This window comes from Staurois parvus, unplaced genomic scaffold (assembly GCF_062004578.1).
Source record: "Staurois parvus isolate SC_StPar_1 unplaced genomic scaffold, SC_StPar_1.0 ptg000795l, whole genome shotgun sequence".
Lineage (NCBI taxonomy): Eukaryota > Metazoa > Chordata > Amphibia > Anura > Ranidae > Staurois > Staurois parvus.
In genome coordinates, this window is record NW_028318591.1 from 2,164,439 (window position 1) to 2,181,183 (window position 16,745).

The 16,745-nt window shown below is 45.9% G+C and overlaps 1 protein-coding gene across 2 annotated transcripts in view; it reads right to left on the minus strand.

Moving 5' to 3' along the window:
• Positions 1-16,745, minus strand: part of B4GALT4 (beta-1,4-galactosyltransferase 4) — a 178,308-nt gene that overhangs the window by 81,812 nt on the left and 79,751 nt on the right. For both annotated transcript variants that reach the window (XM_089654744.1, XM_089654745.1), the window contains exon 2: positions 11,186-11,608. In XM_089654744.1, coding sequence (XP_089510870.1) covers positions 11,186-11,456 — 271 coding nt within the window. In that variant the 5' untranslated portion in view covers positions 11,457-11,608. The remainder of the gene's footprint in view (positions 1-11,185; positions 11,609-16,745) is intronic.

Here is a 16,745-nt window from a genome sequence, read left to right on the forward strand (position 1 = left end):
CTTATAATATGTCAACAAAAGTTAGATTTTATTTCCATCATTTACACTTTCAAACTAACAGAAAACAAAAAAATGGCGTCTGCAAAAGTTTGGGCACCCTGCAGAGTTAATATCTTGTACTGCCCCCTTTGGCAAGTATCACAGCTTGTAAACGCTTTTTGTAGCCAGCCCCCATGGATTTCGAGGTGTGTTTAGGATCATTATCCATTTGTAGAAGCCATCCTCTCTTTAACTTCAGCTTTTTCACAGATGGCATCAAGTTACCATCCAAAATTTGCTGAAATTTTATTGAATCCATTTTTCCTTCTACTCGTGAGATGTTCCCTGTGCCATTGGCTGCAACACAACCCCAAAGCATGATTGATCCAACCCCATGCTTAACAGTTGGACAGAGGTTCTTTTCATTAAATTCTGTGCCCCTTCTTTTCCAAACGTACCTTTGCTCATTCCGGCCAAAAAGTTCAATTTTAACCTCATCGGTCCACAGAACTTGTTTCCAAAATGCATCAGGCTTGTCTATATGTTCATTTGCAAAGTTCAAACGATGATTTTTGTGGTGAGGACGTAGAAGAGGTTTTCTTCTGATGACTCTTCCATGAAGACCATATTTGTACAAGTATCTCTTTATAGTGGAATAGTGTACCACAACTCCAGTGTCTGCCAGATCTTTCTGGAGGGATCGTGCAGTCAAACGTGGGTTTTGAATTGTTTTTCTCACAATCCTCCGAGCTGTTCTGTCTGATATTTTTCTTGGTCTTCCAGATCTTGCTTTAACTTCCACTGTTCCTGATGACTGCCATTTCTTAATTACATTCTGAACAGAGGATATTGACATCTGAAAACGCTTTGCTATCTTCTTATAGCCTTCTCCAGCTTTGTGAGCGTCAACTATTTTCAGTTTCAGTTTTCTAGACAACTGCTTAGAAGAACCCATGGTGCTGATTGTTGGGGCAAGGTCAGATGAGTCTGGGCATTTAAAACCTTTGAGATTGACATCACCTGGTCTTCCCAGACGATTATTGAGAACAATCCATGACACTGGCAGGTCTCAGCTTTGCAAAGGGGGCAGTGCATGCTATAAATTCTGCAGGGTGCCCAAACTTTTGCAGACGCCATTTTTTTGTTTTCTGTTATTTTGAAAGTGTAAATGATGGAAATAAAATCTAACTTTTGTTGACATATTATAAGAATGTCTAATCTGTAATTTGATGCCTTTTGGAGATTTTTCCATCTTTCCTTGGCTTCTTTATGTCTTTATGCACATTAATACAAATTTTTAGCTGGGGTGCCCAAACTTTCGATCCCACTGTGTATATATATATATATATATATATATATATATATATATATATATATATATATATATATCACAAAACCACGCCCAGTTCATAGGTACCATAAAAATTAAAACTTTAAATTAAAATTGATTACTGCAAAGGTAATAAAATGACCTGAATAAAATATTATATTATTATTACCTTAAAGGTTTAAATATGGTCACTTGTATAGTGGTTTATATTGATTTCTTTTTAGAACCAAGTAGAAAGGACTTTTAAAAGCTCTCAGCAATGACATTTTGAAGTTTTATACTATTTTAGATCGGTCAGCTAGTAACTGGAAGCCATTCTGGCAAAGTGTGCTGTTCCATGTGTCAGATTAGCAAAATGGCAGTGGAGAGAGGAATTTAAACTGAAGAGTTAGTTCAGGTGGCGGTGGAACGCATGCTGCCATCTGAGACCCTTCTGCACATGCACGATGCTGTCAGGGACCATCGCGACGCATGGGTCTACACATGCGTAGGTGTCTGTCAAGACATGCAGGCGGCAGGGCACTAGGACCCAGGCGCACCCGTCATCTATGACAGTACTGGGCAGGCATTAGGACCCAGGCTGCGCCTGTCAGGTGCAGTGCGGGCTACTTAAACCAGCCCTGCACAGACACTTGTTGCCGAATGGTCTTTGTGTATCCTGTTGCCTGTGTTGTGAGTACTCTGATCTGGATTGTCTGACCTTGTTGCCTTCTCCTGTCCTGACCCCTTGGCTTGCCTGACTCTGCTCCTGGATGCTCCCTTATAGATCTGATCTTCTGGTATTGACCCTGCGTGTGACCCGACTATCCCTTGCCTACCGTCTTGTACCGCACTGACCCGCTAGTTACCGACACGGCCTGTTTGACTCTGGCAGACTCCTCTACCTCTGGTAGAGATACCCGGTAGCTGCGACCTGGTCCTGGAACGCTCCAAGTCCATCCCCACCATCAGGGGCCCTGGTGAACAAGTGTTCTGGTACTTAGATTCCGCACTCTGGGGAGGCTCTATTAGGGGACTGATAGAGGTGCTGTCCGGTGGTCCGTCACAGATGCATTCCATTTTGACAAAGAGATCGTCACAAGAGGAACGGCCCATTTCCGCGCATGCGCACTACCCTCCGGGCACCGTTCAGCGCCGCTCATGTGAGAGTCAGAGGGGAGAGAAGAAACCGCGGTTGCACACAGCCTCAGGCTATTAGGAGCCGACTCACACAGGACCGGGGAGCACAGAGACACAAGTCTCTGTTCGATCCCCTAAATAAGGGGGAGGGGGAAGGAAGGAAAAAATAGTAATACTAAAATGGAAATAAGGTCCCTAGCCTATAATGAATAAAAAGTAGTAACCATGGGAAAACCGAGGGAGGAGAGGGGACAGAAATTGTGATTAATCTATAATGAGTGCTGGCTGTAAATTAATAAATAAGTTAATAAATACATAATTAGTAACTGAATAACCGGTACATTCTCAGTCTATCAGAATTGCCAGAAATAGAGATACATAATGAAATAAAATAGAATAAAGAATAAGAGAATTACTACAGATATTGGAGATATAGAGGATACTTAAGATACATAAAATTGAGTATAAAAATTAAGTGATAAAATTGCATAAGGAGTCCTTCCTGTATACAGTACCTGAAATGACAAATAAAAATTCTCATATAGACTATACCAAGGTGTGTGTTTCTAGATCATTCAAACCCCTAGGGGATAAAGTGTCTAATGTAAAAATCCAAACGTTCTCTCTCCTGCAGAGTCTTTGGTGTCTCCTGCCATTATCCAGATCTGTCGGTATGGCCTCTACCCCAAAGACTCTGATTCCACAGTAGTTACTCTCGTGGACTTGGGACTGAATATTTATCTTCGCAATTCTTAATATTACTTTTATGCTCGCTGGGGGCGAGACGTACGGCCTATATAGAGTAGGCCACATGGGCACATAAGACCATACACAACGAAAGACGTCCCACAGTTGATAAACTGTTTAATGGCATATTTCTTGCCATCATACCCAGTAATGTCGCGCTTGCGATGCCAGGTGAACTCGCAAGTGCCACAGTTAGGAACACCACATTTATAGTTGCCTTTTTGATCAAAGAAGCCAGACCATGCACCCAAAACCAATTTTGGGAGGCTTATGGACCTTCGAAGCCTACTATGGGCTAGAATACGTCTAAGGTCTCTGGGTTTCCTAAAGATCAAACAAGGTTTCTCTGGGAGCGAGTTGCCCGGGGTGGGATCATTCTTAAAGATGTTCCAATTTTTGGAAAGGATCTGTTTGATGGCCCAGAACAGAACCGTATTTCCAGTAAACCACCATTACTGTCGTGGCTCAGGGATTGTGAACAGGTGGTCTGGTTTGTAGAATAGTTATCGTACATACAGGGGCGGACTGACCATTTGGAAACTCGGGCACTGCTCGAGGGCCTGGGGTCAGTAAGGGGCCCCATGAGATGCCCCTGGTACCTTTTTCATAGGCTTTATTGAGTTTGGGCAAGGACACAGGGGCCCCATGATCCCCTATTGCCCGGGGGCCCCATGAGTTGTCAGTCCGCCCCTGCGTACATATGTAAACATTTATTGAATGCTGTCTCGATGTGCGTGTTGTCATAGCCCATCTCTTTAAATGTATTTTTAAGAATTGAACTTTGTTCAATGTAGTCCTATTTCAAAGTGCATGTGTCTTCTAATCTGCAGAATTGCCCATATGGGACATTCCTAATCCACTGTGGGTGAGGATTACGTCTTGCGTGTAAGTAGGAGTTCCCAGCTGTGGGTTTAAAGTGCGTTTTGGAGCAGGCATGTCCACTGTTATCATGTTTTAATTCAAGATCTAGGAATACTAGTTGGTTTTCATCTATCACATGGGTCAAAGAAATTGCATACAGGTTATTGTCACAATGATTCAGAAACCCTTGTAACTGAAGATCAGTATCATTCCAAATAAATATAATGTCATCTATATACCGAGCATATAAAATGAGATTTTTGCTGTAGGGATTGTTAGCCCAGATATAGTGGTTTTCCCAATAGCCTATAAATAAGTTTGCATAGCTGGGAGCAAATCTGGCTCCCATAGCAGTGCCTTGGATTTGTCTATAATGGGTGTCCAGAAATGAAAAGTGATTGTGTTTTAAGGCAAATTCTATACAGATAAAGAGAAATTGGGCTTGTGTGTAATGGAATGATAAATCCTTGGCTAGAAAATACTGTATTGCGGGTATTGCTAGTCTTACGAGCAATCTTGCCTGCTATATTGACTATTCCCTGAAAGAGAACGTGGTTAATCTTCCATCTTATGTTAACTAGTTGCAGACCGCAGATAGCCGAATGATGGCTGCACTACGGCTGGCCAGTTCTGGGAGGCCGTCATAGGACGTCCTCCCAGAACGCGCTCTCCTGCGTGCCCCCGGGGGCGTGCACCTGGCGATTTCCATGATCGCTGTGTCCTATGGACACAGCTAATCACGTGATGTTGGTAAAAGGCCAATCACAACGGCCTTTTACCACGTGATCAGCCATGTCCAATGACATGCTGATCACCGGGAAATGCAGTTGCTGGTTCTCGGCTGCACTTTCCTCACGCTGTCAGAGCGTGAGGAAAGTACTGCCGAGGACCAGCAGTTGTCAGAGCAGGGATCGGCACTGATGATCAGTGCCCTGATGATCGGTGCCCACCATTGCCACCCACCAGTTCCCCCCACAAGTGCCCAGCAGTGCCGCCTACCTGTGCTTTGCCGTGCCACCCTCCTGTGCCTAGCAGTGCCCACCAGTGCAGCCCAGTCAGTGCTGACTATCAGCACCCATCATCAGTGCCGCCTATCCATGCAGCCTATCCGTGCCGCCTATCAGTGCCAATCAATACTGCCTATCAGTGCCAATCAATACTGCCTATCAGTGCTGCCTATCAGTGCAGCCTCAGCAATGCACATCAGTGAAGGAGAAAAATTACCCGTTTGCAAAATTTTATAATAGAAACAAAGAAACTTTTTTTTTTTTTTTAATTTCCTTGCTCTTTTTTTTGTTTATAGCACAAAAAAGTAAAAAAACACCCAGAGGCAAGTAAATACCACCAAAAGAAAGCTCTCTTTATGAGGAAAAAAATGATTAAAATTTCATATGAGTACAATGTTGCATGACCGCGCAATTGTCAAAGTGCGACAGCGCTGAAAGCTGAAAATTGGCCTGGTAAGGAAGGGGGTATAAGTGCCCAGCAGGCGAGGGGTTAAAGACTCCAACCACATACTTGAGATACTATCTGAGTATACGTGGCAACAGGGATATAGATGGTTATCTTTGGATGTAGTGTCACTTTACACTCCCATAAAGCATGAATATGGCCTTAGAGCAATACAGTATTTTCTAGCCAAAGATTTACTTTTGTGAGCATCTCTCTTAAATCAATAAATCTACTGTTTACTGAGGTAATGCGCAAGGTTGGTGCGCTCTGTTTTTGTTCTCTACTACAGTTTGTATCGAGATTCCCCAGCTTCGTGTTGAAGCTGCACAACCTTTGATCGGTCTTGGACTCTCGTATTATTGGTCCATCGGCCCTCTACTGATCTGAGTCCCTGAGTGCAGGAGGTGTTGCATCAGTGTTCCCTCTAAAATTGTTAGGGTTCCTTAAGCAGTGAGCAATGGTGAATTGATCTCCCACCAACACTGACCACCAATGAAACGGGACAATTTTCCACTAGCCACCAATGTAAGGGGTCACTTCATCACAGACCACTAATTTTGGAAGACATTACACATTTTACTGCCTGCCTAACTTTTTCTGCAGCTAACATTTACTATGGGAATACCAATGAAAATTATTTCATAGGGGGTTGGTGTAACCTGGAGGAACCCTTGAAATAACATTTTGGGTTCAGGAAACTCCTGATAATAATTCTGTATCTATAGCCAGAGCTTTCACCCAAAAATAGTTGTAGGAACTGCCTACTTTGAGTCACCCCTTGTCTCTGCCCCCTGCCCACCTACGAGCACCATCCTTTAGTTCCAACGCCCACCCACCTACCAGTACCAACCCTTTTAGTGAATACAGAATCAAGTATCCTTTTGTAGTGTTAAAGGAGAAGTACAGCCAATCCTATGGATCACAGGAGTGCAGTTTGTTCTGCACTCCTGTGACCCGTTTTCAGCTGAACAGCGGGCTAAAGCCCACTGCTGGATGACAGCACTCAGCTGGTCCAGGCTGAGGAAAGATCCTGACTTTAAAGTCAGGATCCACCCCAGAGTCTGGAGCGGCACCTGGCTCAGCCTGTTAGTGATCTGCTGAGAAATTGAGCAAGACGCCCCCTCCACAGCCCAGCTCTCCAGTGAGTGGGTGAGTGGGGGGCGGGGCAGAGAGACACCCGTGACTGACTCTCTCACACTTAGAGCGTGCGGGGGACAGATCCAGCATCGGACCAATGCTTCATCCACCTAGGTAAGTATAATTTGAGGGGAAAATAACCCCAAACTTCTCTTTAAAGCAATTTGTATGGAAATTTGCTAAAGATAAAGTAGATCCCCCTGCTGCCAGCAACAAAATACCTCCCCAGCAACAATAGACCCACTTCAGCAACAATAGACCCCCACAAGCAACAATAGATTTCCAAGCAGCCATCAACAACAGACCCCTCCCTCAACAGTAGATCCCTCCCAGCAACAACAGACCCCGCCCTCATCAAGAGGTTCCCACCCCCCCTCCTTAGCAACAATAACTCCCCCAGCATCAATAGACCCTCCAGCATACCCCATCACATATATTTAGTGCTGGAGGTGCCGAAACTGCGTTCCCTGTATTCCCACTGGACAAAACCCTGTCTATAGCTCACAGTACATTACTGTGATGGTCAGTAGGAGGAATGCTCCTTACATTTGTGTTTGCTGGGAAGAATTACCCCCTTACTGATAGCTACAAATATCAGTGGTGTCAGCGGTTACTCATCTAAGAGGCAGAAATTGCTCATTGCTTAAGGAACCCCTAGCAGCCTTTGGAGAAACCCTAGGGTTCCACCTTGGTTGAGAAAGGCTTTGCTAGGTACTCTACAATACGTATTCTTATATTTAAAACTGTCTTGGTCATGCTAATATACTATAAGCTCTAAGCAGAAGAACCCTTTTTAGCATATGTTCCTCTGGGGTTCTTCTGGGGTAAAGAGGTTGAGAAAGGCAGGCTTAGTATAATAATAGGATATTCAGACAGAGAATCAAGGATAAAAAACCCAAGGGGAAAATATGGGTAGGCGGTGAGCAATGGATGAATGGATGGAATGGGTAGGTGGAGCAAGAAGGAAAGAAGAGATATTAAGGAGAAGAAGATTGGTTGGAGAAGGATAGGATCCTCATGGTCACAGATGTGGGTGAGGATGAGGCATGGTGCCATAATACCATCACCATTACATAGATATAAAATTACTCTGGCTGAAAAAAGACAAAAGTCCACCCAGTTCAACCATTAAAAAAAAGAAGTTATAATCCTATACCCACAGTTGAAGGCAAAAAAAACCCAACAAAGCATGAACCAATTTGCTCCTGCTGGGGAAAATATTCCTTCCTGATCCCCCGAGAGGCAATCGGATATTCCCTGCATCAACTTTACCTATAAATGTTATATCCAGTTATATTCTGTGTATCCAAGAAAGAATCCAGGACTTTAAAGCAATCCACTGAGCTGGCCAGAACCAACTCTTGAGGGAGTCTATTCCACATTTTCACAGCTCTCACTGTGAAGAAACCTTTATACCAGCCATACTGTACATTACTTACTTACCTTTTTTTTCATTCAGCCATGTTTGAGGTGGATGGGGAAATACTCCCCGTTGAGTCATTGTATGACAGCTGGTCTCCCCTGCCATCAAAACACACTAAACAGCACTGCAGCCTATTGGCTGCAAGAGCTGATCGAGTGGAAGTTTTCCAACAAGCCTGTCCATGAAAAGACAACCGATAGATCAACTTCTAATTATTATTATTATACAGTATTTATAAAGCGCCAATAGTTCACTCAGCACTGTACATTACAAAGGGGGACAGAACATGTGACAGAACAATAACAATACAATGCAAAACATGAGGGGATCGAGGGCCCTGCTCTTTCGAGCTTACAATCTAGAAGGGACGGGATAGTGGTACAGGAGGAGATAGCTGTGGGGGATGGGGTGGTAGGAAGAGTGGAGGAGGTTGGCAAGTTAGCAGGGGGTGGGGTAGGCTTCCCTGAAGATATGGGTTTTCAGGGTGCGCCGAAAGGAGAGGAGAGTAGGTGATAATCTGATGGGTTGGGGCAGGGAGTTCCAGAGGATGGGTGACACCCTGGAGAAGTCTTGGAGGCGGGCATGGGAGGAGGAGACCAGGGAACTAGAGAGAAGGAGGTCTTGTGAGGAGCGGAGTGTGCGTGTTGGGTGGTACTTGGATATTAGGTCAGTGATGTAGTTCGGGGCAGTATGGTGGACGGCTTTGTACGTTAGCGTTAGGATTTTAAATTTGATCCGTTGCGCAATCGGAAGCCAGTGGAGGGATTGGCAGAGGGGGGTGGCGGAAACGGAGCGCTTGGAAAGGTGAATGAGTTTGGCAGCCGTATTCAGGATCGACTGAAGCGGGGATAGCCAGCGGCGAGGCAGGCCAGTGAGTCTAACTTCTAATGAACAGGAATGGCAATACGTGGATCAAAATTCAACTGGTTACAAGGCTTGGTTCTGTATCACAGCTGGCTTTAGAACCAATTTGTTCTCCAGCTTAAGAGATCTCAATATACTTGAATAACATATACAGTATGTAAAATTTTGCCAGTAGATCCATATCTTCCGAAACCCATCCCCCTGGAAAGGTTACATTAGGATCATCCATGGATTTGATTATTGTCCAGTAGTTAACCATTGACTAATGGTGGTGACTGTTTCCATTTTGTTGGAAGGCAACCAAAACATAGCCTACCTTGTATATTATTATACTTATACATACAGACAAGATCTTTTAATGGAAAATGTACCTTTTCAGCATTGTTAGTTCTTGTCATGTGGGGTTCAAGTAAATCTAACATGAGATTAAAGTTATTTAAATCACATTTAGAGCTAAAATATGAAATATTTCCCTGCTGTGCTTGAATAGTGCAATATGTACTAGAAAGGGTAGGTACAGACCAGGCTACACTGGTACCAAAAACAAACCTCTATTCTAGTTTATAACTGATAAATTATGTTTATAACTGATATTGTTGCTTTCATTACACTATTGCTATTCTTAGTACTTTTTCCCCCAATATTTTCTAGAAGAGAGAGTGTCTTGTTGACTGCTTTGAGTACCAGCCTGTATATACGTCTTCATTACCAGGCCGTTTTTTACCGTGTTTCAGTGCTGTGATAGGTTGACTGACAACTACTACGTCAAGTAACATTGTACCCAATTGAAATGTTAAAAGGGTTCAAAATGATCCCGCACTGAATTTAACCCCTTCCCTCCCAGCCTCAGTGTCCCTTTATGTCCAGGAAATGGAGGCGGGCTGTCACAATGGTCACAAGATCGGGGATCCATCTCACCAGCTGCTATTCATAGCTAGAGACTGAGAGCTGTCTATGGCAGCATGGTCACCATCCTGGACATGCGCAATGAGCATGCGGTCAGCACAGAAACCTCGGCCATCCATGGACACATAGGTGTGGCATGTGGGCGTTAAAGCACACCCTCTTTTCCATCACACAAATGCCTTACGGTGGCGGCAAGTAGACCTGCGCGATTCAGTTAGTTTTGACTAGTTTTTCAGAAAAAAAAATTCATTTTCGAAGATTCAGATGTATACGAATCTCCAAATGGACACTGAAGCGAATGGCAACGAATCTTAAAAATGTTATAACTAAATTACCGAATGAATTTGTTTCAGATGACGTCACATGATACGACAGCAGTTCAGGCCCATGGGATAATGAATTACGTTTTCAAATTCGTTCCATAATTCGGATTTGGATAATGAATGGATCCAAATTTTTTTCCATTCCTTAATTCAGATGCACATGATGCCAGTCAATATTGTTCAATCAGCTCATGCCATTTCTCTTGGTGGGTTGGACTAGCGTCCGAAAATATTGAATTTGTCCAATTGGATAATATATCGAATACATACAGTAGCAATCCTCTGGGAAAAACTGCAAAATTTGTCTTATTCAACGAATATAGTAAATGAATGCTCAGGATACAAAGCAAATTACGAAAATGAATTGGTTCAACATGACAAAATGACAATCTTCAATTAACAAATGCATCCGAAATGAAACAAAAATTTCCAGCATGCACAAATCTAGCGGCAAGAGGTTTATTAAAACCTCCTACCGGGGGCGGACTGACCATTTGGAAACTCGGGCATGGCCCGAGGGCCCGGGGTCAGTAGGGGGCCCCATGAGATGCCCCTGGTACCTTTTTCATAGGCTTTTTTGACTGTGGGCAAGGACACATGGGCCCCATGATCCCCTATTGCCCGGGGGCCCCATGAGTTGTCAGTCCGCCCCTGCCTCCTAGCTTCTTTCATTATTCCCAACACTCATGAAACCTCATTCCTCCCCTTCTTCTGTTGTGAGAAGAAGGGGAGGGCTTCTAAATGTAAAACACATGCAGTGTTTATATTTGTAATAGCTGTGATTGGGCATCATAGCAATCACAAGGGCACAAAGTCGTTCAGATAGGCTTCGAGCATTTTGCCTGTGATCTGCGTTTTTTTAATGGTCGCGTGATCACAGGCAATCCAGAAATGTACATCCACCTTCCTGCCTTTTTTCCATGTGGCAGTAATTGTTTAAATATCCTCCCTTTAATTTACAACAAACAGCCTAAAATACTCAGTCCACCCCAGTGTCATTTTTAGTGTCTTATGGCCGTAACCAGAACACCGTAGTATACTCACTCAGATTTGGAGACAGAGCAGGGCAAACTTTCACCTCTGATTCTTCTTTGGTGGTCTGTTCCACAGACGATGGAGGGGTTTTGTCTTCTGCCCTCTTGTCAGCTGACGGGCACCTCCAAAAATGATCTGGCGGTTGTTTATATTTGGAGATATATTGTGCACTGTCCCGCAGGTAGAAGCTGGCCCAGCCAACTACTACCAAACACACAGCGATGAACAGCAAGAGTCTTATCCTACAGAAGAAATTGACAATGGTGCTACTCAGTCCCATCGCTGATTCCGATTTGCCGCACCACTAACACCAAATCACAAACTGCAGCGCAGTCCTATGTCAGGTCATCTCATCTTTGAAGGTTGACCAACAAGCAGTCCATCCATAAGGCAGGTCTCACCGCTCATTTTCCAACACACTGAGAATCCAACCTGTAAGAACGAATGAGATCAAATTAGTGCTTTCCAGCAATGCAAAGGATGTTTTCCTAACCTGGCCACTGAAAATGAAGTACCGGTGATAATCAAGTCTCTAAGGCAAAACCTTTAGAGCTTAGAGTGGTTTTAATTCTTTAAAGGAAGTGTTGGAAGCACTAGTAATGGCTGATATAAGATGGAGTATCACATGGACAGATTGTGGTCTTCAGCTAGTTCTGGAGTTACCCGTGACTTTCTTCTGTCTTCCCAAGTATGACCTGGCTTGCCTTTCACTGGTCTTTGAATGCTTGTCCTCCCATTGTGACCTCAACCTGTGTTTTGGATTCTCCTCCCTTGCCTTCTGGTTTGATACCTTTATTCTCAGCTGTAGACAGGACCAAACAAACGTGGGCATAACCTTTCATTCTGGGTACCACCAACAGGCCTCTTGCCCTAATTTTTCCTTCCACTATTACCAATGATGGGGCACTATTCCTCCCGCTAGTATCAATGATGGGGCACTATTCCTCCAACTAGTATCAATGATGGGGCACTATTCCTCCCACTGACACCAACAATGGGGCACCATTCCTCCCACTGACACCAATGATGGGGCACTATTCCTCCCACTAATACCAATGATGGGGCACTATTCCTCCCACTGATACCAATGATGGGGCACTATTCCTCCCACTGATACCAATGATGGGGCACTATTCCTCCCACTTATACGAATGACGGGGCACTATTCCTCCCACTGATACCAATGATGGGGCACTATTCCTCCCACTGATACCAATGACGGGGCACTATTCCTCCCACTTATACGAATGATGGGGCACTATTCCTCCCACTGATACCAATGTTGGGACACTATTCCTTCCACTAATACCAATGATGGGGCACTATTCCTCCCGCTTATACGAATGATGGGGCACTATTCCTCCCACTTATACAAATGATGGGACACTATTCCTCCTACTAATACCAATGATGGGGCACTATTCCTCCCACTAATACTAATGATGGGGCACTATTCCTCCCACTAATACCAATGATGGGGCACTATTCCTCCCACTAATACTAATGATGGGGCACTATTCCTCCCACTAATACCAATGATGGGGCACTATTCCTCCCACTAATACTAATGATGGGACACTATTCCTCCCACTAATACTAATGATGGGGCACTATTCCTCCCACTGATACCAATGATGGGGCACTATTCCTCCCACTGACACCAATGATGGGGTACTATTCCTCCCACTAATACTAATGATGGGGCACTATTCCTTCCACCAACACCAATGATGGGACACTATTCCTTCCACTAATACGAATGATGGGGAACTATTCCTTCCACCAACACCAATGATGGGGCACTATTCCTCCCACTGAAAGCAATGATAGGGCTCTACTGCTCCCCTTATTGACCAACAACCCTGAGGCCTTGCTTATTCTCCCTGATGCTAGGCCCGGGACATTTTCTACCCCCACTGGCAACAATCCAGCCCCCCTAAAGTCTGAAGGATAGTAAACTGGCCCTTGGAAAAGTTTGAAGACCCCTGGTCTAACTTAATGACTCCAACCCATTATTAGATGCACTACACCTGGTGCCATTGCCTCCAACCCATTATTAGATGCACTACTCCGGGTGCCATTGCCTCCAACCCATTATTAGATGCACTACACCGGGTGCCATTGCCATCCGATAGGCTTTTTACCTCCTCTCGTCCTACCAAAAGACAACATATGTGGCCCCACTAAAATGGAAACACAATAAAAAAAATTCTAATTTAACACGAGATATGAATGTGGGCAGCATAATGGAGAAAAACTGGGTACTACAATTGTTGCATTCACCGATTAAAACCAACAATAAATAATTATTTATCCGCATTGGGAGAACAGCTAATAGGCAGACTCAAGACCAGAAAGCCTGGGAAATGCTGTCCCCGTCCCTTTGCTATAAAACAGTTTTCAGACAGCAGAACACGGAATTTCCTATTGCATCATGGGAACGTAGCGATTTTGTTCCTGGATCAGCTTTAATATATAGAGGAGTAACAAGTACATTTTGATTTTTTTTGTTATCAGTTTAAGTGCAAATTACATTTTTATTTTTATCATTATCTTTATGATACTCTTGTACCGCACTAAACATGAGATTATTCATTACAGTAAATTACATACAAAGAGGAGTTTGGCATTTTTTTTAGCCTGTAAAAGCACCTCCATGTTAGCCTATGTGTCCCCAGGCATTTCCAGGCATATTAAAAAAGAAGCCTTTAGAGGCAGTAAAAAAGAACATAAAAACCGCTGGACATACCTAAACGCATCTAAAAGTATTTGAGAGTTATTGCATTCCAATGGCCAGAATACATTAATATCCTGTCCAATGGAATCCTTTAACGCTCAAATTCCTGACACACCTAAACTTGGGTGCAATACGCGGCTATAGGCACGCTTTTCAAGCGGAGGTGTTTAGAGCGGCTACACAGACATCCTGTGTGCATGAAGCCCTTGAGTGTCACAGACATTTCTATTTGGAATTATGAGGCCTTTCTTGAAAACTCCCTTCGGAATATGCAAGTTGCCTGGCTGTCTCTGTCTTGGGTGCTTACTGTGCCACTTACTCAGAACAAGCATGCAGCAAGTGAAGTCAGCACTCCCGATCTCAGGCCAGTTCTTGGTCAATGATTTAAAGCACTGAAGTGGGGTTCCAATGATGGATTTGCATGCACCTTCCATCATAACAGGTACTACCAGTATAGGAAGGGGAATTCTCTACAGTGGGGGCAATAAAACCTGAATGAGGTTTTAACTGTCTGTCTGTAATCTTGTTCCTCCTTCCTCGGCACCAGACTGCGATCTTGTTCCTCCTTCCTCGGCACCAGGCTGCGATCTTGTTCCCCCTTCCTCGGTACCAGACTGCGATCTTGTTCCCCCCTTCCTCGGTACCAGACTGCGATCTTGTTCCCCCTTCCTCGGCACCAGACTGCGATCTTGTTCCCCCTTCCTCGGCACCAGACTGCGATCTTGTTCCTCCTTCCTTGGCACCAGACTGCGATCTTGTTCCCCCTTCCTCGGCACCAGACTGCGATCTTGTTCCCCTTTCCTCGGCACCAGACTGCGATCTTGTTCCTCCTTCCTCGCCACTAGACTGCTATCTTGTTCCTCCTTCCTCGGCACCAGACTGCGATCTTGTTCCTCCTTCCTCGGCACCAGACTGCGATCTTGTTCCTCCTTCCTCGGCACCAGGCTGCGATCTTGTTCCTCCTTCCTCGGTACCAGACTGCAGTCTTGTTACTCCTTCCTCGGTACCAGGCTGCGATCTTGCTCCTCCTTCCTCGGTACCAGACTGCAGTCTTGTTACTCCTTCCTCGGTACCAGGCTGCGATCTTGTTCCTCCTTCCTCAGCACCAGACTGCGATCTGGAAGGAGGGAAGCCAGCAGCACTGTGGGATTGGGGGCACACAGGGGGCCCTGGGCTACAGGGGGAAACGTTTGGACTGCGATCTTGTTCCTCCTTCCTCGGCACCAGACTGCGATCTTGTTACTCCTTCCTCGGCACCAGGCTGCGATCTTGTTCCCCCTTCCTCGGCACCAGACTGCGATCTTGTTCCCCCTTCCTCGGCACCAGACTGCGATCTTGTTCCCCCTTCCTCGGCACCAGACTGCGATCTTGTTCCCCCTTCCTCGGCACCAGACTGCGATCTTGTTCCTCCTTCCTCGGCACCAGACTGCGATCTTGTTCCCCTTTCCTCTGCACCAGACTGCGATCTTGTTCCTCCTTCCTCGCCACTAGACTGCTATCTTGTTCCTCCTTCCTCGGCACCAGACTGCGATCTTGTTCCTCCTTCCTCGGCACCAGACTGCGATCTTGTTCCTCCTTCCTCGGCACCAGACTGCGATCTTGTTCCTCCTTCCTCGGCACCAGACTGCGATCTTGTTCCTCCTTCCTCGGCACCAGACTGCGATCTTGTTCCTCCTACCTCGGCACCAGACTGCGATCTTGTTCCTCCTACCTCGGCACCAGACTGCGATCTTGTTCCTCCTTCCTCGGCACCAGACTGCGATCTTGTTCCTCCTTCCTCGGCACCAGACTGCGATCTTGTTCCTCCTACCTCGGCACCAGACTGCGATCTTGTTCCTCCTACCTCGGCACCAGACTGCGATCTTGTTCCTCCTTCCTCGGCACCAGACTGCGATCTTGTTCCTCCTTCCTCGGCACCAGACTGCGATCTGGAAGGAGGGAAGCCAGCAGCACTGTGGGATTGGGGGCACACAGGGGGCCCTGGGCTACAGAGGGAAACGTTTGGACTGCGATCTTGTTCCTCCTTCCTCGGCACCAGACTGCGATCTTGTTACTCCTTCCTCGGCACCAGGCTGCGATCTTGTTCCCCCTTCCTCGGTACCAGACTGCGATCTTGTTCCCCCTTCCGCGGCACCAGACTCCGATCTTGTTCCCCCCTTCCTCGGTACCAGACTGCGATCTTGTTCCCCCTTCCTCGGCACCAGACTGCGATCTTGTTCCTCCTTCCTCGGCACCAGACTGCGATCTTGTTCCTCCTTCCTCGGCACCAGACTGCGATCTTGTTCCCCCTTCCTCGGCACCAGACTGCGATCTTGTTCCCCCTTCCTCGGCACCAGACTGCGATCTTGTTCCTCCTTCCTCGGCACCAGACTGCGATCTTGTTCCCCCTTCCTCTGCACCAGACTGCGATCTTGTTCCCCTTTCCTCGGCACCAGACTGCGATCTTGTTCCTCCTTCCTCGGCACCAGACTGCGATCTTGTTCCTCCTTCCTCGGCACCAGGCTGCGATCTTGTTCCTCCTTCCTCGGTACCAGACTGCAGTCTTGTTACTCCTTCCTCGGTACCAGGCTGCGATCTTGCTCCTCCTTCCTCGGTACCAGACTGCAGTCTTGTTACTCCTTCCTCGGTACCAGGCTGCGATCTTGTTCCTCCTTCCTCAGCACCAGACTGCGATCTGGAAGGAGGGAAGCCAGCAGCACTGTGGGATTGGGGGCACACAGGGGGCCCTGGGCTACAGGGGGAAACGTTTGGACTGCGATCTTGTTCCTCCTTCCTCGGCACCAGACTGCGATCTTGTTACTCCTTCCTCGGCACCAGGCTGCGATCTTGTTC